The sequence below is a fragment of the Pyrus communis genome, chromosome 7, assembly GCF_041283825.1.
Source record: "Pyrus communis isolate YQ-2024b chromosome 7, ASM4128382v1, whole genome shotgun sequence".
In the NCBI taxonomy this organism is placed as follows: domain Eukaryota; kingdom Viridiplantae; phylum Streptophyta; class Magnoliopsida; order Rosales; family Rosaceae; genus Pyrus; species Pyrus communis.
Window position 1 is genome coordinate 27,364,505 of NC_142571.1, and position 23,997 is coordinate 27,388,501.

General features: G+C 39.0%; 2 protein-coding genes and 2 pseudogenes across 4 annotated transcripts; 2 read left to right on the top strand and 2 right to left on the bottom strand.

Moving 5' to 3' along the window:
- Positions 1 to 1,822: 1,822 nt before the first annotated feature.
- LOC137733378 (peroxisomal membrane protein 11B-like) lies at positions 1,823 to 3,645 on the bottom strand (annotated as a pseudogene).
- A 1,327-nt stretch (positions 3,646 to 4,972) lies between these two features.
- On the top strand, positions 4,973 to 9,328 carry LOC137734059 (uncharacterized). Of its 2 annotated transcripts, XR_011068560.2 has the most exons (8): positions 4,984 to 5,221; positions 5,400 to 5,528; positions 5,709 to 5,748; positions 6,807 to 6,882; positions 6,969 to 7,169; positions 7,414 to 7,623; positions 7,712 to 8,116; positions 8,210 to 9,328. XR_011068560.2 is itself a non-coding variant. In XM_068473318.2 (7 exons), the coding sequence occupies exons 1-7, from the start codon at positions 5,179 to 5,181 to the stop codon at positions 8,045 to 8,047; spliced, it is 1,035 nt and encodes a 344-aa protein (XP_068329419.1). In that variant the 5' UTR covers positions 4,973 to 5,178; the 3' UTR covers positions 8,048 to 9,328. The 2 variants fall into 2 exon arrangements, 1 of the variants encoding a protein (XP_068329419.1); XM_068473318.2 differs by having other exon boundaries at positions 4,973 to 5,221; positions 7,712 to 9,328.
- A 400-nt stretch (positions 9,329 to 9,728) lies between these two features.
- LOC137734058 (conserved oligomeric Golgi complex subunit 7-like) lies at positions 9,729 to 18,149 on the bottom strand (annotated as a pseudogene). Its single transcript, XR_015964450.1, has 10 exons — positions 18,063 to 18,149; positions 17,857 to 17,979; positions 17,523 to 17,732; positions 17,295 to 17,396; positions 16,898 to 17,181; positions 11,992 to 12,137; positions 11,457 to 11,655; positions 10,639 to 11,312; positions 10,211 to 10,543; positions 9,729 to 10,097 (listed from the first exon to the last, which is right to left on the bottom strand). The product of XR_015964450.1 is annotated as a conserved oligomeric Golgi complex subunit 7-like (transcript).
- On the top strand, positions 12,237 to 13,940 carry LOC137734335 (uncharacterized). Its single transcript, XM_088697701.1, has 2 exons — positions 12,237 to 13,326; positions 13,647 to 13,940. The coding sequence occupies exon 1, from the start codon at positions 12,237 to 12,239 to the stop codon at positions 13,137 to 13,139; it is 903 nt and encodes a 300-aa protein (XP_088553827.1). The 3' UTR covers positions 13,140 to 13,326; positions 13,647 to 13,940.
- Positions 18,150 to 23,997: the final 5,848 nt, after the last annotated feature.

Consider the following 23,997-nt stretch of genomic DNA (forward strand, 5'->3'; position numbering starts at 1 on the left):
ATGCATCAATACACCATTATGATATACAGAGAATTTGAAGGAATCAAACAGCTCCCAAATTACATACGCGTACGCCATGATTAGGATTCTTGCTCATACCCTAGACATTTTGTCATGTGATTGAGTCTCTTGGTTCATTTGGATGGTAGATGCATTTTCCTTGATCGAACTTCATTCGAACAAAAAAATATTTAACCGCTTCACCTTAACTATGGGACTATTCGGTGAGGCGGATATAGAAATTAAGAAAGATTTTGATTTATTCATTCACACAAACAATCACAAATCATATATATAGAGAATTGTTATTGGCACTCCAAAAATCTCATTCTACACTCCCAAGTTTTCTATATTTGGAAAGAAAAATACACTTGTGAGGAGTGTAGAATGAGATTTTTGGAGTGCCAATAACAGTTCCCTATATATATATATATATAGCTATATAGATATATATATATATACATATACGTAAATATATACTTTCAGGTTACATTTCATATTTGCCGGCTCCAATCATATACATAAATATATGATTTGTGCCGTAGACTGAGGGTTGTTGATTTTAAACATATGATTAAACACCACCCACAAACATAATTAATCCCTGGGTAAATTACATAAAACTACCTCAATTATTTGGTCAGTCACAATTTCTTACATCATCTTTAAAAAATGTCAATGTCATACCTCATCTACGAATTTGTTACAATTTCATACATTCCGTCAGTTTGCTGTCAATTCTTCCGTTAAATAGTTACGTAGCTTGAGATGGGACCCATTATCTATTAAAATATTAAAATACTAATTAAATATTAAAAACTAAAAAAATAAAATCATTTTAATGAATTTTTTTTGCATGGGGACCCATCCCTTATCCCGCTGACCTTTTATTCCCCCGCTTCCGTCTTCCATTTGTAAAATCCCCCCAACCCTCTGTATTTCATTGTAGGGCATATATGCACCCACCTCGTTGGCGCAAACTTTCTGGTAAGCCAATACCCACAACTCCAATCGGTGAAGGTAAGAAGACAAATTAGTCACAATCCTATCAGGTTCATGAAGATTCTCAATTCACATTTGGGATAAAACAAAAACGCCATCTTCTTTCGAGGGGTCTTTAGGATCAAGTACACGACGGTTCATAGGAGAGTACAAGTTCACAAAAGAGTACACCCACTTCCCTCTGTTTAGAGCTCACGGGTTGACTCAGAGCAAGTGGAATCTGGGTTGGAGATGTAGCCAGAATCAGAGGGAGGGAGGGAATGAGTCAAGCGATGGCATGGCATGGGTCCCCATGCAGAGAAGATGGAGGGAGGGGTAGTGATCGGCGTAAAGAAAGGGTGACGGGGATAATGGGTAGTGATCGGCGTAGAGAAATGGTGAGGGGGATAAGGGATAAGGTGTAGACGGATGGAGATGAGAGGGGGGAGGGTGGGATATGGGTTGGGTGGTTATGGTTTTAGGTTTGGGGATTTTATAGAGGGAAGACAGAAGCTGGGGGAAGAAAGGGTGAGGGGGATAAGGGGTGGGTCGCCCATGCAAAAAAAAAATATATATATATATATTTTAGTTTTTAATATTTAATTAATTTTTATTAGATTGTGGGGCCCGTCTCAAGCCGCGTCACTATTTAACGAAAGAATTGACATTAAACTGACGAAATGTATGAAATTGTAACAAATTCGTAGATGAGGAATGACATTGACATTTTTTAAAAATGAAGTATAAAACTGTAACTGATTCAATAGTTAAGGTAATTCACCCTTAATCCTTTATATAACGATGCATTATGCATTAGAGATATTGAATTTACAAACTTGAACTCCAAACACAATTAACAAGACCTTAATCACTTCACTTATGAAGGCCAGTTTCTCTACTAACCAGACCACGCATACACCATACCACTAATCTCAAGAGTGAATGCATGATTATAGAATGGATTAGGCTCGATATCCGCGATTCCGATTACCAAATCCGCAACATTAGCTGCTACTACCATTAATCTCATCACTCTATCATTCCTAATCTTCCTCAAATTCTTGCTCTTCGTCTCCACAAACTTGTCCTCCAAGGCAGCAACCAACGGCGGAGGCAGTAACAAGGTTAGGGTGGGCTCTAGCATAGGGAGAGTTTTAGTTGTTTAAGGTTTAAAATACTGATAATTTAGATTATTATATTATTTTTAATTGTTATAGCCCATTCAATAAGTAAAAGTTCTGAAAAATATGATTACTTTTAGAAAGAGTAAGAGTTAATAAATATTAAATAAATTATTTATTTTAATCAATATCAAAATTTATTATTATTATATTTCAAATCTAACACACACTGACGCACACGTCTTAATAAGTCTTTTTATTTGATTAGTTTCTAGTGAGTAGTCTATATTGATTAGTTTAGATTTCTAGAAGTAGTCATCCGTTTTTAAAAAGTAGATTTAATATTTTATTATTTTAGGTTTCCTATGAGTAGTTTATTAATTTTTTTTTTCGACTTTTGGGGTACAATAGTAACTCGCTTTCACTTTTCAGAAAGTCTTCGTCCTGTCTCGTCTGCAGTTCAAAAAATGTCTACTACTTCGGAATTAGTTGAAACAAAGAGGTTCAAAAGGTACTATTTGATTGATTAATTCGACTTGTATTGACTCTTTTCGTTTCTATAGCAACTACTAAACGAGCTTTTTCAGCAATGAATCTTATTAAAACAAGATTTCGCAACAAGATGGAAAGTGAATTTCTAGCAGATTCAATGGTTGTATACATTAAAAAAGAGCTTGCCGAAAAGATTGATTCAGAGAAATAATAAAGGATTTCAATTCCATTAAGGATTGATGGGCACAACTTGAATATGTACTTTTTCTCTTATTTGTTAAGTTGTTATGACAAGATTGATGATGTATGTTTCTTTCTACTATAAGTTGCAACTTTAAATGTTTTATTTGTTAAATTTAGTTGAAACTTGCTTTATTCATAGTTAAATTTCTTACTTTAAGTTATTACTTTCAGGCTTGTTATTGTGTAACATTATGTAAGTAACAAAAAAATTTAATCATTTGATCTCCTAGTAATAATTTTAGTTTAACCCATCCACCAAATAATTCATGGCTCCGCGATTGGCAGCAACCTTCTCCGCCTCCACACCCTCTTTCAGCGCAACGAAATCGTTACGTACCCGAATGACTCACCAAACGCCGATATAAAGCTCATCTTTCACGCCAGATTCAGGCTCAGAGTCCCGATTCTGGACAGCCAGAGAAAATGGTCGAAAAAGAAGTAGACCATCTCCTCTGCATTAGCAAGAACAGCTAGGAACCGAAGCTTAGGGGTTGATCCAGGCCTGCTTCACAACGCATTGAATCCCGTGAGAAACCTGCCCGTTCGAAAGGCCTTCCGGCTAAGCCGGGAGGCAACTTCCCACTGCTTGGCTCGCTGCGCGATTTCGGGCCTTTTGGCCTCGGCGTGCCAGTGCGCAAGCTTGGAGACTTACTGGAAGGTTTTGACAAGCTTGTCAATGCCGTCTCTCTTTGCCAGGAAGATAACAAATTTGTCAACTTTGTCGTTCATGATTGAAAGTTTGCGTAGCAGATGGTTTGGTTGTGGTTGGCGATGAAGAAGTACGAATCGCACTGGCTCGATCGGAGAATTTGGGATTGGATTAGTAGAAGAAACGTGGTTAAGGAGCACCAAAGAAGTTGGAGGATAACAGTAGGCTTTCTTGTCTTTAGCAGACAACATTCCAATGCTTGTTATCTCCACACAAGTAGAGCAATAATATTTATTTTTTCTTGTAAATGAGGAACTTTATGATCGATTCGTGTGAATGAAAATAAATATTTAGTTGTGACGGGAATATAAATAGTACATCACATGTTTTAATAGGAAAAGTGATAAATTTTATTTTTTAAGTTATTAACTTTTTAGCATACATCTCATCATTTGTTTAGTGACACGAGGTATACCACATTATGTACCAGTCACATTGAAAAATCTCTCGTGAATGAGGACCTAATTATATATGACTTATTTATTGTATAATTTACTGACGTTGTCCTATTCTCACACTACTTAAAACTTATTCATATCTTACCCTTTTAAAAACGTAGTATCGTAATATGTAAAGAAAAATTATTAAGAGAATTTCTAAAGGAGATGTCATAGGTGGCTTTTTGATATTTTTAAAGTTTTGTTCATCATCTGATATGTTAATATACGACTATTTAATAGTCAATAATAAATATTTGTAGAGCAAAAGTTATAATAAGAAAGGTAAGAAAACATTTAATAGTTAATAAAAATATGATTTGAAGTTGTTGTCAATTTTGGTAGCAAATTACGTCATGCCACATCAGAATTGACTCTTATGCTGAAAACACTGTTGTTATTTTTTTATTTTTTAAATTTTTTTTAATGTTAATTCTGATTTGGATTTTTTGGCATTTGGCTCTATCTGTATTAAATGCACTGTTAAAACTTATTCATGACATACAAGTGAAGTTGTAACAACATGTGACTAAGTGCACTAAAATGTTCGTGATTGGGATAGGCTTGGGTTTCCACAAAATTAACTAATAGTAGTGTGGCTATTTAGTATTACAGTTTAAACGTACTCTCTTTTCATAAGTAATTGAGAAATATTAAATCATCAAATACGAATTCGAATTAAATTATTATAACTAACTTATTGTGATGCTTAGTTTACTCAGGAAAAAAGGAAAAAGCAATTACAGTGTGCTGAACCACTTTTTTTTTTTAAATTTAAATAAACCTAATATATTTATTGTATATTTGTTTTAAAAAATAAAATAAAAGAAAAACTAATGAAAATTGTTTGAAAACTTTGAGTTTTAATGATAAGGACAAAATAAAGGATAAAATAAATAATATCAAGATTAACTTTTTAATGTAAAAATATAATTTTTCGTTACGGTTTTTTGTTAAAACTTCTCCATAATAAATCTGGTGACCAAGATCACCTCGCACACGTATAAAAACAACACCAGGCCCAGCTCGCTGCATCTGTCTTCTTCTCGAATGTCTCTCTCCGATTCTGGTCCTTGGAGAACAAAACCCTAGAAGCCATTGACACCTTTTCCGCTGCTCAATCCTCACTGATTCCTCTGCAACAAGCCCTTCTGATTTTCATCTCTCCCAATCCCGATAATCACTTGACACAGACATGGATGCTCAGAGAGCTCTGCTGGACGAACTTATGGGCGCAGGTATAAACCCTAATTGATCGACGCTCTGTTTGGAAACGATAATTGTTAATTATGATTGGGCGAGTTTGGATTTTTTTAGAAAAGATAATGGGTTTTAATTTATTTGATGTTTTGCTTGGTTGTTTTTGGTTTGAATTAGTTTTAATTTGATAATATACTGATTTGTGGTGAATTCCAGCTCGTAATTTGACGGAGGAGGAGAGAAGGGGGTACAAGGAAATTACTTGGGATGATAAGGAGGTTTGTGGAGCCTATATGGTTCGATTTTGTCCCCACGATCTCTTCGTTAACACTCGAAGCGATCTAGGTGAGTTGCGATTGGAATTCGTATTGATGCTCACTTGTTTAACACTGTGTTTTTATGCGGAGGAATAAGATCAAATGCTTGAATCATGTTAGGATTTTCAGGTTTCGGAATCATTTACTTAAATTTGTTTTTGTGGAGTGCACGGTCTCACTGACCGTAAATTTTTCATTTTTGTATCAGGACCTTGCCCTAAACTACATGACCCAAAGTTGAAAGAAAGGTGATAACGTCTTACAGAGTTTTTAATTTTTGGCAATGCTATATGGTGTTTTCATATTCTTCTATTTATGGAGTTTCTGAATGCAATCAAAAGAGGTTCCTTTGTGCTTGTTTGTGAATTGTTTTGTCACGAATTCTATCAAAAGACCGACGTGATTTTTTTTAAAAGTGTAGCTTGCTTAACCCTAATGGCTTTTTTATCGTTTACACGCTTCTGTTGTAAGAATGTTGTTTCTCTTGTCTTCCTACAAATAAGTTAGCTGCATCCTATGTGTGGTGTAGGGTGTAGGATGAAACTTTGACATGCCTTACAGTGTATTCTAAGCGGTAGCTGGGTTTTTCTTTTTTGAGGTAACTTACTTAAGCATTTTGAACAGATCTTTCCAAGAAGGGAAGAACCGTTTATCAATTCCTTGTCAGCAGTAGCTAAATAGTTGCTCATAATATAGAGTAAAATATTCATTTAGTGATGCTCTGCTGCACGAGACATCCAAGAAAATGTCTGCTGCATGAGACGTCCAAGAAAATGTCTGCTGTGTGAATCGTTTATCAATAATTTGTTTTCCAGATAAATATGCATGGTCTACTCTCTTTTGTATTCAGTAGGGCTTCGATTCTAGGTTATTGCCCTTTTGTAGATTAAATATTTAATTTTTCTTACCTATGTATTGTTGATATATATATATATATATATATATTGGACTAATTATCAGGGAGATGATATATAATTGCTACATTAATGTTTATGAGTATCTAGAAGGGTTTGTAAAATGCGTAGTTTTATTTTTGACCTTGGGTGATGACCAAAGGTCACTTAGTATGCTCTCCCTTTTCATAAGTACCCGGGCATGGTATAGTTTTGATATCACAATTCAGTGCACGAGACCAAACCAAAATTTTTCCATATCAATCATTTTTGTTTCGCTCTTCTGGTTTTGTTCTCCAGCTCAAAACACGCTGGTTTTTGCTTTTGTTTTAATATTTCTATTGTTTCCTGTTCCAAAGTTGTGATTATTTTATATTGGTCCAGTTTATATTCTTTATGTTTTGTTTTTTTAGTTTTGAAGAGTCCCCACGGCATGACGCTTATGTGCCCAAGTTTGAAGCTGATCTTGCTCACTTTTGTGAGAAATTGGTATGTCTTGAACATGTCCTCATTTCTCTTTGTGATGTATGGGTTTTCACCTATATTTCTTTATCTTATTATAATTTGCATTGCAGGTGATGGATTTAGATAGAAGAGTAAAGCGTGGGCGAGAACGCCTTGCTCAGGAGGTGGAACCTGCACCAGCACCTCCACTGTCAGCTGAAAAGTCTGAACAGCTCTCTGTTCTGGAGGAAAAGATAAAGAACTTACTGGAACAAGCAGAGGCTCTAGGTGAAGCTGGAAAGGTGGATGAAGCTGAAGCACTGATGAGAAAGGTGCTGCTGTTATTTTCCGGAGTTTTTTCTATTGAAATTCCTCTAGTTTCTTGTATCACAGAGGATTTTTCCAGGAAGTCTACACACCGCACCACCCATGTTTTATTATTGTGCATGCCTTTGATAGATTCCTTATCATACAAAGATTTCATGTTATATGCAGTTGAGGATTTTTAATTATTACCGTGAATATACTGCTACATGAAATTTGACTACTTTAGTTGTTTATCCTTTCTTTTGGAAGGTGGATGTGCTCAATTCTGAGAAGACAGCATTGGCTCAGCCCCAGAATGATAAAGTGTTGATGCTGGCACAGGAGAAAAAAATGGCACTTTGTGAGATCTGTGGTTCATTTCTAGTGGCCAATGATGCTGTAGAGAGAACTCAGTCTCATGTCACAGGGAAGCAGCATATTGGTTATGGCATGGTTCGTGATTTTATCGCTGAGTTCAAGGTGACCTCTTTTGAATATTGAAGTATTAAAGTTAAGTAAAAACATGATTTCTTCTCAGGGACTGAAAAACGTGGACTTTATTTTTCAGGAATCCAAGGAGAAGGCAAGGGAAGAAGAAAGGTTAGCGAGGGAGAAAGAGGCAGAAGAACGGAGGAAACAGAGGGAGAAGGAAGAGGAGAATAGAAGGAGAAGTAATTCAAGTGATAGGGACAGGTACCGTGATAGAGATCGTGACAGGGAGCGGGACAGATATCGAGAACGAGACTTGGATCGTGAAAGGTCGAGGGAGTGGAATGGCAGAAGTAGTCGGGATGGAGGGAGAGGGGTGGACAGGAGGTCCAAGAATGGAAGAGATGGAGGCAGGGATAGGTACCGTGATCGAAGCAGGTCACGTTCCCCTGTTAGGCACAGTCACAGGAGGTGACCTAGAAGTCCAGTTCGCCCGTATTAATGAATTGTGTAGGGTGATGTCTGAGCTTTGAAATTTAATGAGGTAGTTTCCGTATCTCTAAGGTTTTATAAACACGTGCATTTGGAGTCTTACTTGAATTTTCATCATGGGTGAAACTTTTTTCCTATCTCACAGCTTTTGTTGAGACTACCATCTCCCATTCATCAGTATTATTAGCGGAGAAAATGGTTGAGGTAGGTATAATTTTATTATTGTATCTCATTTTTACATTTCAATTTAGACTTGGGATGAGGCAAATTCCTTTTTCTGTGTGAAACTTCTGTGTTTACACATATGTAAGACATCAGGCCCGAAAATGTGTGCATGATTGACACCGCAGTTGGCGACATGATGGTTTGTTAATCATTTTTTGAGGTAACACGTTTATCGTCTATTTACCAGCACCAGCCCATACAATATTTCCTTCTTTCCATAGGCACACTTTTCCCTTTCTTTTCCGTCCTCATGCATCTGGTTTTCAGTTTTAACTGCTCTGTTTCTAGTGCTGCTTGTTTAACTGGGATGGGGATCCGAAGAAACCAATCGTGAATGCACGGATTGTGTGCTACATTTTCATTCTTCTTGAGGTATTTGGGTCACTCTCCATGCATTCTGGAAATAGTTGGTTTGGCGTCGCCCTTTAATGATTTTTCAAATGGTTCGTTTGTCTGCCCTCTCCTCTCCTCCCCTCTCCATTCACCCTTTAGCTTATCGAACTTTAATGGTTAGATCGGTGCAAGCATTCTTTTCGGTGAGAGAATAATGAAAGACCAGTCATAAAAGTGAAGTTAATCTGTAAGGATTACATTATCATGTGAATAGGTAGATTTGGAGTTCATATTTCTGTCTTGATCACAATTCGGTCCCTGAGAAGCCGCGTATTGTTTCAACGGGCACGGGCATCTGCTTCACCACACCGGGTTGCTATATAAGATATGCCGTTATCGGTGAATGGAGGTAACTGCCAAATCATATTCTGCAGATTAGTGCATTTCTTTTAAAGTTTTGCAGGAAGCGAACCACGATGATTAGGTTGGGTCAAATATCTGTCATGGCTTAGCAATGGTTTGTGGAGGCGTCCCTATTTATGCTGCTGAACTAGTTACTTTAAATCGAGTTACCAAATGGAACTGAAATGATTGCTTTATGAGTCGTAATTGAATATGTTTTGTATCACTTTTGACACACTATTCTTTTCACTGTTGAATTTACTGTGGAGCACATATTAGAACTCCTTTATTTTTTATTCCTAAATTGTGATGTGTTGATATGGCTTAAGCGTGACGTGGCTAATTCAAACACAATAACCACCTGGCCTTTTGTATTAATTCAAGAAGGCTTTTTAGTCAAAATGGTTGCTAAGATTTGCATAACATATCACTTTGGTCTTTGAGATTTGAAATTAATAGAAGTGATCCCTGTGATTGTCTATTATCCTTCAATGCAAAATTATGTTGAATAATGATCAAAATGACAAATATATCTTCAATTTAATAAACAATGGACCAAAATGATTTAACAAAATTTAAGGGTATTTTGATCATTCTATTCGTCTTTAATGGAGATTTTTTCAGAAATAATCAAAATGATTGATGATAAACAAACTCAGAGATCAATTATATTGATTTCAAATCTTAGGGACCAGAATGAGGAGTTATGCAAATCTCGGGACCATTTTGAATAAAAAACCATTCAAGAATGTGTTGCACATCTTTTAAATAATTTCGTCCACGATGAAACTATATGACTAGTCTAGACTCAAACGCCGCATCTTACATACAAGGTTTGCGGTTGGAAGGTCGAGATTTCCTGCGTCCGACTTCACAAGGTCCTTGAGCTGATCTCTTGGGGTAGAAAGACAGGTGTGGAATGTCGCAAGGACAGGCGGAATTGGCATTGATAAGGCAGATAGCACATTACTCAGATACTCTATGTCAACAGATAGCTGCTGCGCTCCACGATCCGTGATGTACTGAATCCCTCGCAGTTGCTCCGTGTAAAGAGCGGCGGCACCCTCCGCAACCTTCATTACAGAAACACAGCATCGTCAAAAAGGAAGAGTGCCGTCGAATCGTTATACAATTTTGATAAGATTCAACGAAGTTAGTACAAAATATTGCAGATGTAAGTCGGTACCTTGAACATCCATTCTGTTGCAAAAATCTGGGCTTCGTCATTGTTGGCATCGCTGTTTGAAATGCCCTCCACAAGTGGCTCTAACTGCTGAGGTAAAGTAAGAAGATATTCACCGATGCTAGTCACATAGGCCTGAGGGTATGCACTGAAGGTTGGGAGATTATAGGCACTTTGTTCTTCGACCGAGGACCATATTGGTAATCGAGAAACATCGCTGAAGCATTGCCGTACTTTAGAGATGAGAACAACGTATACAAGTTCATTAACTGCGTCAGCAAAAGCTGCAACTCTCTGAGATGATAGGGGAAGTGCATGAAACCGAGGATCTTTAGACTGCATCACACCAAAAGGTGGTGTCAATTTTATATTTCGATCCCCACAAATATGGACGAGGGAACAGCAAGGCTGAAACATTAATCTAAACATACCTGACTTAAAAGGTTAAAGAGTTTTCGAGCCTTGTCAGGAACATCAATGAGCCGCACAGCTGCCACATCCAGGGCAGCCCTTCCACCCAAAGATGGGAAACCATTTCCAGCGTCACTAGCAAGATGAGATAGGTTTTGGTCCGCACTTGAACCAAACACAGAAACTGAGAGCGTAGTGCTCAATCTCGCAAGAGTAGCTCTCAAGGAAGCTTCAAATACAGAAGACCTGCTAGTTAGACAATCTGCAACCGTGAGAATTTGTAAAGCACCTTGTACGATGGACCACTCCTCATTTGAAATCGAACCAACCTTTTGCGCACTTTGAATGTCCTTATCCAACCCAATCTCCTTCTTTGAACCAACAGTGTCACCACCATGATCCACTCCACAGACAACTTAACGATTTCAGGGTTTCTTGCAAGGTAGAAATATACTGTAACATTCTGTCATCAATTGCTAGAATTAGCTCATCTGCCTCAGAACCTCCAGTCAAGCTGATGCATCTTTCAACAGCTGCTTCAAGAAGTACAATAACTTGGGGAATCGATTCCTCCATTCTGCGAACTGCTTCACTAAGTTCAATTCCTTGAGCTCCCACACCACGAGTAACAGCTCCCCTTAGATCCACTCCAGCAATCTCGGCAGAAAGTATAGCACGCTCCATCTGTCCATACCTAGACCACATGTTTCATCATCAATCAACCAGTAGAAAAAACGCACAAAAAGAAGGAAATCAAGTGTCGCTCCAAACTGAATCAAATGCAAGCAAGTAAAGAAAACCAGGCCTGGATGACAATTCAAACCCTGATCTTTCTTACCTTTGTTTAAATGATTCATATGGAAGATAGACTGCCTTTAGCGTATCCATTAAAACACGTAGATCGGATTCCGAAAACAAATGCTGAATATTCCTTGCAAAGGCCTGGGTCATATTGTGTAGTTCAATCAAAGCCTCCAGATGTTTCGTCTGGATCTTGATACCCTTTGGCATGTCACCAGAAAGAATATCTAATATACCTGAAGTTTTGAAATAAGATATGCTAATCAAGAATTAATCATCAGAAAAAATATCAAATTGGTGAAAGGTGTGAGAGATGGGACTAAAAAGACTATATATGGTCGGAAGGAGTACGTCTTGTTTATCTCGATTCTCGACGAAATGGGCGGAATGGCTATCGCAATTCCAAAAATATCCATCCGGCAGATGGGATCAGAATATCAACCCTCTCAAGAGTAGCAATGTATCATTGGGATAAGTACAAGTTTTAAGAGAAGAAAAGATGGTAAAATAGAACAAGTCTCAGTCATTTATAACATCGTCTAATATTAACAGAACATAAATTCACATCCAACCTTTTGCCAATGATTTTGTTTCAGGAACAACATCTCTGGTCGCAATGTTGATACGGGAAACAAAACTTGCCCCAACAGCGACCATCGTCTCAACAAGCAGTTTTGGCACAAGAGACTTATAATCTTCAGGAAAGGCAACCATGCACCTATACTTCAAGATGGTATCAGAGCAGGAACCATAGGGTCCTGCCTCTGTTGTTTATCCTTCTAGCTTGTTCTTCTTCCTCTGTTCATCATTTGTTGTGATGACAGAAGATATCTCATTTAGTTATGAGGCTACAAGTTCCTCAACCCTAACACCAGCCAACATGATACACGGGGAGAGCAACCCACGACTGTGCTCCGTGTTGTTGAATGAGTTCAACTACTTGCCATGGTCACGAGCTATATCTCTTGCTCTAGGAGGAAGATCGAAACTAAGGTACGTAAATGGAACCATCAAGCCTCCAGATTCTTCCTCAGCTACCTTTGATGCATGGCACTCAAATGACCAGCTTGTTATGTCCTGGATACTTAACTCGATGGAGCCCAAGTTGTCCGAGATCTTCAGCTACTCAGATTCTTCACACATCTTATGGGAATCGATCAAGGAAATGTACGGCAGTCAACACAATGCTGCCCGTGTGTTTGAACTGAAGAAAAGCCTCGCTGGACTTAAGCAAGGTAATCAAACTTTCATTCAGCATCTTGGAAGCATGAAATCTATGTGGAATGAACTTGATCTATACCGTCCACACACCACTGAATCCGCTGCACTCTTGAAAAGGGCTGATGAAGATAAAGTGTTCCAACTATTGGCAAGCTTGGGAGTTGAGTATGAAGACTTGCGTAGCCACTTACTAATGACTCCTGAGCTACCATCGTTCGTCAACGTGTGTCATGCAGTCCAAAGAGAGGAAACTCGAAGGAAAGTAATGCATGTTGAGCCCCGGTCTAGCCCAGAAGCTAGGGCTTTCACCAGTAACCACAACTTCACTAGTGAAAGGCTTTTTAATGGAAAGAAAGCTGACTGGAAATGCACATACTGCAACACCAAGGGGCACGTACGGGAAAAATGCTGGATTTTACACCCTAAGTTAAAACCTAAGTTTAACAAGGAAGGAAAAATGATCAGGGATGGGAAAGGGTTTACGCCTAAAGCCTTCTAATCTAAAAAGATGTCAAACTTCACCTCAAGCCCTATCTCCCTGATCAATGAGTTTGCCGTCTTTCTCCAAAAGAAGAGTGATATCGCTGAGGGTAACAATGTCACCACGGAAAATTCCACAGAAATGCTTGGAAAATTTGCTGGTTTTTTGGCAAATTCAAACACCACTACATCCGGCAATATCCCAGGTATCATTTGTGCACTTTCCACGGCTCTCAATCTCACACACGATTTTTGGATTGTAGACTCAGGTGCCACTGACCATATAACCAACAACCAAGCTTGTCTACATGAGTTTCAAAAATTACCTAATCCTACTCATGTGTCTGTAGCGAATGGGAAAGGGGAACCAGTCCTAGGAAAAGGAAAAATTAAATTGATGGGGAGTGATGTAGAGTCTACGGCACTATATGTACCCTCATTTCCATTTCAGCTTCTGTCTATAGGAAACATCACACATACTTTGAACTGTCTTGCTATTTTTTCTCCTCACACAGTTGTGTTTCAGGATCGAGTCACTCAGAAGAAGATTGGTGAGGGTTTTTTCTTAAATGGTCTGTACTACATCTCAAAGGAGTTCAATCAAATTAAGGAACCCATTGCCACCCTAAGCCATGTCCAGAAGCATCAACTTTGGCACCAACGCCTCGCTCATCCCTCCGAACCAGTAATGTCTAAATTATTTCCAAATTATTGTACCAACACACATGAGTGTGAGATCTGTCAAATGTCAAAAGCCACTAGGCTACCTTTTGTACCCTCTAAATCTAGAACCAGTAAACTCTTTGAAGTTGTACACTCAGATATTTGGGGACCTTCCCGTGTTGAGTCATTTGATGGGTACAAGTATTTTGTTACATTCATAGATGACTACTCTAGGGTTACCTGGTTATATCTCTTAAAGTCTAAAAGTGAATTTTTTACAGATTTTCAAGACTTTCATAAGCTAATAACCAACCAATTCTCCTCAAAAATATATACTTTACAGTCAGATAATGGCACCGAGTATACCTCCAATAATCTGTCAAACTACTTGAGCAGTCATGGTATCTTGCATCAAACTAGTTGTGTGGGTACACCACAACAAAATGGTGTTGCCGAACGCAAGAATAGGGATTTATTGGAGAAAACTAGGTCTCTTATGTTTCAGATGCAAGTTCCCAAGAGATTCTGGTCCCAAGCACTCCTCACTGCAGCCTATATCATTAACAGACTTCCCACTCGTGTCCTGAATTCCAAATCACCTTTTGAAGTTATGAAGGGAAGAACTGCTGATTTAACTCATTTCAGGATTTTTGGATGCACTTGTTATGTTCACGTTCAAGAAAATCATCGTGATAAACTCGAACCTCGAGCTATCAAGTGTGTGTTTATGGGGTACTCGAGTTCTCAAAAGGGATACAAATGTTATAACCCACACACTGGGAAGCTGGTTGTCTCTAGGGATGTACGGTTTGATGAACTCGTTCCTTTCTTCAACAATCTCTCCCCGAATAGTTCTCAGGGGGAGAGTCTAATGGATATTTTTCCACTACCAACTCTTGCTGAAATCCATACAGACACCCTCCATACCACCCTATAAGTGATTCCCCAGTTGATGAGATGGTCAGTGAAGATATACCTCGTGCCCCAGCACCAGTTGTTGCCACACAACCAATTGTAGCAGCACCAAAAAGGAACCCAACTCGCGATCACAATCCTCCTCTGCGGCTACAAGAGTACATCACTTACAGTGCAAGGCATCCCATTTCTGAAGCTCTTACTTATCACAAACTGTCAACATCTCATGCATCCTTCCTACGTCAGGTGACAAATAATGTTGAGCCTAAAAACTTTCAAGAAGCAGTATGTATGCCCGTGTGGAGAGAAGCCATGCATAATGAGCTCAAAGCACTGAACGAAAATCAAACCTGGAGTGTGGTAGACCTTCCCAAAGGGAAGAAAGCCGTAGGGAGTAGATGGATTTACAAGACCAAATTCAATTCCAATGGTACCATTGAAAGACACAAGGCACGATTGGTTGCACAGGGGTTCACTCAAACCTACGGTATTGATTACAAGGAGACTTTTGCTCCCGTCGCCAAAATGAACACAGTAAGGGTGTTGTTATCAGTAGCAGTCAACCACGACTGGCCCTTGTTTCAAATGGATGTTAAAAACGCATTTCTTCACGGTGAGCTTCAAGAAGAGGTGTACATGAAGCTACCTCCAGGACACCCTCAAGAACAAGAACCTACCAAAGTCTGCAAGCTTCATAAAGCTATATATGGACTTAAACAGTCTCCTCGAGCTTGGTACGCCAAACTGAGCTCCGTTCTTGAAGTGGAAGGGTTCAAAAGGAGTCATGCCGACTCCTCTCTCTTTGTTCGAAGTGGTGTCCAAGGGAAGCTCATAGTTCTTATATATGTTGACGACCTTATCATCACGGGGGACAACATGGATGAACTCGAGGCTCTTAAAAGGTCGCTTCACCAACAGTTTGCCATTAAAGACTTGGGAACCTTGAAATATTTTCTGGGAATTGAGATGGCTACCTCTTCCAAGGGTTTCTTCTTGAATCAAAGGAGGTATGTTCTTGACCTTCTTAAAGAAGCACATATGGTCAACTGCAAACCTGCTCGCACCCCACTTGCTAGCAAACTTCAATTGGATGCTCCAGGTAAACCCCTATCAAATCCTAATGTGTATCAACGCATGGTTGGGAAACTCATTTACCTCACTATCACAAGGCCTGATATTGCTTACTCCGTTAGCCTTATCAGTCAGTTTATGCATTCTCCTACATTGGTTCATTGGGAAATTGTCAAGAGAATACTCCGATATCTCAAGGGTTCGATCGGCAGAGGCATACTCATGCAGAAAAATGAGTCTAATAACATTCTGGCCTATACCGATGCTGACTGGGCTGGTAATTCCCTTGATCGAAAATCCACCACAGGTTTTTGTACCTTTGTAGGTGGAAACCTTGTCACCTGGAAAAGTAAAAAACAAACAGTGGTTGCACGGTCCAGTGCTGAAGCTGAATATCGGGCCATGGCAGCAACAGCTTCTGAACTCATCTGGTTGAAGAGTCTCCTTCTTAATCTTGGCTTCACCAGCAAGGAACCCATGTCCTTATTCTGTGACAACCAGGCTGCAATGCATATTGCATCCAATCCTGTCTTCCATGAACGGACTAAACACATTGAAGTTGACTGCTACTTCATCCGCACTCAAGTTCAATCCAAAGTCATCGAAACTGTGTACACTAGAAGTCATGATCAACTTGCGAACCTTTTCACGAAAGCTCTCGATTTTACACAGTTTCAACGGTTATTGTTCAAGCTTGGATCAATCAACCCCCTTGATCCAGCTTGAGGGGGAGTATTGACAGTATGGACAGTACAGTATGGACAGTATGGAAGGGAATATTGCACGTGAAAAGGAATGTTGTATATTCCTTGACAGCTAGACACCACATGGTTTGCTGCTTATTTTTCTCTAGTTGCTGCATCATGGACAGCAAGCACAACACCCTGTATTGCATTTGTTTATTGCATGCGTATGTGTGCATGCGTGTATGTAAAATGTGTATAAACCATGCTGCCGTTGCAGCAGTTTTATAAGAAAACAACAACAAGTTGAAACCAAAACTTCAAGACAAAAAGTATGTCTTGTCCACATTTTGTGTCATAAAACCAGATAAAGAACATAAGCAAAAGACAGTTTACAGAAAATCTTAGAACCTAAAAGTCGGGGAATCAAAGAGTGAGAAAGTACCACTTCCATTCTTGTTCAAGATAGAGTAGCAACTCATCGTAGAAATTTGGGAGCCAGGTGGAAAATAGAATTGTGGGAGTGGATGACTGAGACTCGTTAATAGCGGATGGCCTTTCAAATTGAGACTTGTCAGTTGCAAGTTTATTAGGCGGTGGTTGTTTTGTGTCAAAATCTTCCCATAGCTGCTTTATGGGCTTTAGGTGAACTTTTGTATAATGCAACTCCATGGACTTGAACCTCCCAATCCGAATGAGAATCCCACGCAAATCTTGAGCAATTTCGACCTGCAAAGATGTATCAATCGCCATTTTCATCTAGAGTCTAGCCAAAAAAAGTGTCGTCGGAATCTAATAGAAATTGAGCAATTCATCAAGAAAAAAAGTTATGAAAATGTGACCTTGCGATTGGATATTGCATCAGTTAGCCGTGGTTGCACCATTGAATCAAGCCTATCCTCTAAGACCTCAAGTTGCTTCCTCACATTAGCAAATTCAGCAACCTAAAATCACAGGTTTGATAACAAACATGTTTCCATCTCGACCTATATACGAAAACTGTACTATATGGTACTGAATCAACTACAAAAATGCAAATCTTTAAATGCATAATATGCAGCTTCCATTACCTCCCCAACAGCAGACAAGCAATGCCTCATGTTGGCTAAAGTTTCAGCCGCGCGAGGCAGATCACCGTTTGCAAAAACATCCTCCACCGTCACACTCAGCTGAGTTAACCCAGCAGCATCCTGCAATGTCCCGTACGCAGCTTCCATTCTCTGCTTCACAATATCGACTTTTGCAAGCGCGGCTATGGATTCAGCTGAGGATCCCTCTGCCTGCACAATGCACGTCATTGATTGATTGTTCAATTCCCAAATAAATCCCAATTCAATTTTCCCACATTTTCGCAGCAACCAAACAGAGCATAACACACAGAGGAGTCTGGTAACGGTAACCTACCTTCTTGAGCTTGTCGAGAATGGAGGATACGGCGGAGCGGAGCGATACGGCGTCGTCGCGGAGGCAGACGACATCATGTGTGGCACGCGGGATGCGGAGGAGGGCGGATGCGCTCCATGAACACTCCAAAGGATGAACAGTTGCTTGTTGAGCGCGGAATAAGGAATTGGTGCAAAATACTTCTATTTGCTACTCTTCGTGAAGACCTGAACACGTGGAAGGAAAAGCGTGATTAATCGGAATAGAAGAACAAAGTTGCTTGAACTTGTTGAATACAACAAGAACAAATCCATTTCGAGCGTACTCTATAAATTACTTTGCACGAAAAAGAACACTACTCTAGTTCTGCAATCGACTATATGTCAAGGCGAGTATTTAGGTCATATAAACTTGAGAAGCTTACTAACCAACGGCTAGTTGGTACTCACGTCCTTTAATTTCTTTAGCCAATCTTTAGTGTAATGAATTTGATGAAAACCAACATTACTTTTTAAGGTTCTGAGATTATGTACTACAAAAAGAAAAGCTTTTATTTACATCAACGTTCCATGAAATTCAACATTCCTCTCACTTTATCCCATGAAACACAATTTTTCCATGAATCAATAACAATTCAAATAGTTTTCTCATTAGTAAATCCAATGAGGCCTTATTCACATGGTCGTTACATGGGCCTTATTAACAACTGATCAAAATCCAAACTACTTCACAAAGAAGGCACAAACACTATAATTCAGATGAACTAATTCAACCACAAATTCAGATGCCATAAATCCACAAATTCAAATTGAATCACATACATATATACTTGCTATGTTTTACGTTTTGTATCTATTAGTCTATATTGTGATTTTATATTGTCATTACGTCAATAATCTAATTGTAGATGCAACCTTGTTGATCTGTTTCCAACAACCTCCTTCAACGATCCAACTAAAGGAGACTGGATTCACTAAACAAACTGATGATGTGCATATCGCTGCTCCTATAATCTATTCTTTGTTTATATCTTGTGGAGTCCCCCGTGAGCATTGTGAAATCGTCGAAAAAAATGCACTTAAGGGTCTATTCTACTATGATTAAATTGTGAGAATATGAAGTTAAAAGAGTTCCACATTGGTGAAATATTGAAACTGACCTGGTATGAGCATGCTAGTGGCTACTTGGGTCTATGTTGGAAGGTTGCTCAAGGCACATCACAACTCATCAAAGTTCAAGTTGCAGCTGCTACTAACCATCATTCTTTGTTACCAACTATCCCTTAATTCTAGGGTTTATGTCTTCTAGTATCTTAGCTTTAGCTTTCTTGTAACTTGCAACTAGGGCTAGCCTTTTTATCTCTTGGTCTTTTTCTTGTTGTTGTTTTGTAATTGTTTATTGTCTTCTTCTCCTAGCTCGGTTACTATATAAGAGCTCTCTCTTGTAATACTTTCATATGATGAAAAATACAAACAGTTTTGTTCAACTAAATTTCAATATGGTAACAAAGCAGGAACCATATGGTATTGTCTCTGCAATCCGATTCATTCAAAAAAAAAAAAAAAACTTTGTTTCTTCTATTCTTCATTGACCATAATGGCAGAAAATCAGGCTTCAAGCCAAGAGGCTACAAGCTCTTCAAACACTCCATCCCCCAGTATAATTCATGGCGAGATTAATCCAAATTAGCGTATGTGCTCCGTGTTGCTAAACGAGTTCAATTACCTGCCTTGGTCTCGTGCCATTTCTCTTGCCCTAGGTGGAAGATCGAAGCTAGGGTATGTCAATGGAAGCATTGACACACCTCAGCCATCCTCTACATCGTATAGTGCATGGCATGCAAATGATCAGCTTGTTATGTCCTGGATTCTTAATTCCATGGAACCTAAGCTATCAGAGCTCTTCAACTACTCACAGTCCTCTCGTATTTTGTGGCAGTCTATCAAGAAGATGTATGGCAGCCAAAACAATGCTGCTCGTATATTTCAACTCAAGAAGGACCTTGTTGGGCTAAGGCAAGGTGACCAATCCTTCGTGCAACATCTTGAAAGCATGAAGTCCATGTGGAATGAACTCGATATGTACCGATTCTACTGTACTCCTTAAAAGAGCTGATGAAGACAAGGTGTTTCCAACTCCTGGCAAGTCTATGAGCTGAATATGAAGATCTACGAAGTCATTTGTTGATGACACCTGATCTGCCCTCGTTTAGTTGTGTTTGTCAAGCTGTTCAAAGGGAGGAAACTCGAAGAAAAGTCATGCACATCGAGCCTAAGTCTAACTCTGAAGCTAGGGTTTTCACTAATAATTATAAACACACTGGTGAAAAAATTTTCACTGGAAAGAAGGCAGATTGGAAATGTACTTACTGCAACATGAAATGGCATCTAAGAGAAAAATGTTGGATCTTACACCCAGAGTTAAAACTAAGATTTGATAGGGAAGGGAGAATGATCAAAGAAGGGAAATGAACCACTCCAAAAGCTATCCATTCAGCTAATTCTTCGATTGGGGGAATTGCAAACTTTACTGCAAATCCCATAGAATTGATAAATGAATTTGCAAGTTTTCTTCAAAGAAGAGGAGGCACCACTGAAGATGAGGAATCGACCACTAAGAATCCTACTGCCATGCTTGGAAAATTCGCAGGGTTCTTGACTGAGACTACAACTCAAGACAATATTTCAGGTATTATCACTGCTCTCTCCACTGCACTCAATGAAATTACACATAATTGTTGGATTACAGACTCAGGTCCCACTGACCATATAACAAACAAGTCCTCTTGCTTAGATAAGTTTCAAAATATGCCTAAATCTACATGTGTGTCTGTAGCAAATGGGAAAGGTGAACCTATTCTAGGAAAAGGAAAACTTAAATTGTTAAGTGATGAGATCGAGTCAACAGCTTTGCATGTACCTTCATTCCCTTTCCAGCTTTTATCCATAGGAAAAATCACAACCACTTTAGATTGCCTTGCCATATTCTCTCATCAGAATGTTGTATTTCAGGATCGAATTACTCGGAAGAAGATTGGTGAAGGGTTTCTCTTAAATGGACTCTATTATCTCTCAAAGAAGTTCAAGCCTGTTAAACACCCTATTGCCTGCTTAAGTCACTTTCAAGAATACCAACTTTGGCATCTTCGACTGGCCTATCCCTCAGAACGTGTGATGACCAAACTCTTCCCTCATTTTTGTAAACCGCCACATGAGTGTGAGATATGTCAAATGTCAAAAGCAACTAGACTTCCTTTTGTTTCTTCCAAGTCTAGAACTAGTAAACTGTTTGAGGTTGTTCACTCAGATATCTGGGGTCCTTCTCGTGTAAACTTTTTTGATGGGTATAAATACTACGTCACTTTTATTGATGACTACTCTCGGGTTACCTGGGTTTATCTGTTAAAGTTCAAGAGTGAATTTTTTAATTCTTTCAAAGACTTTCATAAACTGATCACAAACCAATTCTCATCTAAGTTAAACATTTTACAATCAGACAATAGCACTGAGTATACATCCCATAACATGTCTAATTATTTGAGCAATCATGGGATTTTACATCAAACTAGCTGTGTTGGTACACCATAACAAAATGGTGTAGCTGAGAGAAAGAACCATGGCTTATTTTAGAAAACAAGGTCCCTTATGTTCCAAATGCATGTTCCTAAAAGGTTTTGGTCTCAGGCCCTTCTCACTGCAGCTTACATCATTAACAGATTCCCTACTCATGTTTTGAATTCAAAATCACCTGTTGAAGTAATGAAGGGAAGAAATATTGACATCTCACACCTCAGAACCTTTGGGTGCACCTGCTATGTACATGTTCAAGCTACACATCGAGATAAGCTCGAACCTAGAGCTGTCAAAAATGTGTTTATGGGATACTCAAGTTCTCAAAAAGGATATAAATACTACAATCCTTATAATGGAAAGATTGGAGTCTCAAGAGATGTTCGGTTTGATGAGCATACTCCATTTTTTCACAAAGGGTGTAGTGAAGCACCTCAGGGGGAGAGTCTTATGGACATGTTTCCTTTGCCTAACCCAGCACAACTTCATGAATGCAATCCCCAAAATGTTCCCCTCGAACATCACTCTGAGCAACGTGATGGTGAGGAAATAGCTCATGATCAAGAAAACTCTATCACAGCATCGCAACCTGTCTTAGCACCACGAAGAAATCCTACTTGAGACAGACACCCTTCATTAAGGTTGCAAGAGTACATTATGTACAATGCAAGACATCTCATCTCCAAAGCTTTAACCTATAAAAAACTGTCAACATCTCATGTAGTATTTCTCAGTCAATTGTCCACCCATGTTGAACCAAGGAACTTTAATGAAGCTTCTCACATTCAAGTATGGCAGGAAGCAATGGAAGAAGAGCTCAAAGCACTGAATGACAACCAGACATGGAGTGTGGTTGATCTTCCAAAAGGAAAAAAGGCAGTAGGGAGTAGATGAATATACAAGACAAAGTTTCATTCAAATGGCAGTATTGAAAAACACAAGGCTCGATTAGTTGCCCATGGTTTCACTCAAACTTATGGCATTGACTACAAGGAGACATTTGCTCCTGTAGCCAAAATGAGCACGGTACGTGTGCTTTTGTCTGTCGCCGTTAATCATGATTGGTCTCTATTTCAAATGGATGTGAAAAATGCATTCCTCCATGGTGAACTTGAAGAAGAGGTATACATGAAGCTTCATCCTAGACATCCACAAAAGCATGAAACTAACAAAGTTTGCAAACCTCACAAGGCTATATATGGACTCAAACAATCTCCCCGAGCTTGGTACTCAAAGTTAAGCTCAGTTCTTGAAGCTGCAGGGTTCAAGAGGAGTCATTCCGATTCGTCATTGTTTGTTCGCAATGGTATAAATGGTAAGCTCATTGTCCTTATATATGTTGATGACCTTATTATAACAAGCGACAATATAGAAGAAATCAATGACCTCAAATCCTCTCTTCATCAACAATTTACTCTTAAGGATTTGGGAATCTTAAAGTACTTTCTTGGCATTGAAATGGCCACATCCTCCAAGGGTTTGTTCCTAAATCAAAGAAGATATGTACTTGATCTATTAGATGAAGCTCATATGTTAGTGGTAATGCCCTCGATCGCAAATCTACCACTGGTTTCTGTAAATTTGTTGGTGGTAACCTTGTGACATGGAAGAGTAAAAAACAAACGGTAATTGCGCGATCAAGTGCTGAGGCTGAGTATAGAGCCATAGCATCCATGGCTTGTGAATTAATCTAGTTAAAGAGTCTCCTAGCTGATCTTGGCTACATCGACACGAAACCTATGTCTCTATTTTGTGACAACCAAGCTGCCATGCACATTGCTTCGAACCCAGTTTTTCACAAGAGGAGAAAGCATATTGAGGTTGATTGTCATTACATCCGTGCTCAAGTTCAATCCAACGTCATCAACACCGTGTACACTCAAAGTTCCGATCAACTTGCTAACTTCTTCACTAAAACTCTCGACTCTACTCATTTCCAAAGATTGCTGAGCAAGCTTGGATCAATTAATCCACTCGATCCAGCTTGAGGGGGAGTATTGAAACTGACCGGGTATGAGCATGCTAGTGGCTACTTGGGTCTATGTTGGAAAGTTGCTCAAGGCACATCACAACTCATCAAAGTTCAAGTTGCAACTGCAACTTTAGCCCTCATTCTCGGGTAGAGTTGTAGCTGCTACTAACTGTCATTCTTTGTTACCAACTATCCCTTAATTCTAGGGTTTATGTCTTCTAGTATCTTAGCTTTAGCTTTCTTGTAACTTGCAACTAGGGCTAGCCTTTTTATCTCTTTGTCTCTTTCTTGTTGCTATTTTGTAATTGTTTATTGTCTTCTTCTCCTAGCTCAGTTACTATATAAGAGCTCTCTCTTGTAATACTTTCATGGTATCAAAGCATGCCACACGTGGGAGGCCCAACGGCTACACGTGCTCCACTTCACCCAATTCATGTTGTCCAAAATTCGTCACATGTGAGCAGGTGTGTGAGAATGTGAATGTAAAATGCCTCACATTGACGAAAGGAGAAAGAAGTTGAGCTACTGTTCATATTGTCATTGGTTTTGTGGTGGAACCTTAACTTTCTTTAGAAACAACCTTATTGGAAGGCAAATCTTTCTTCTATTTTTCGTTTTTAT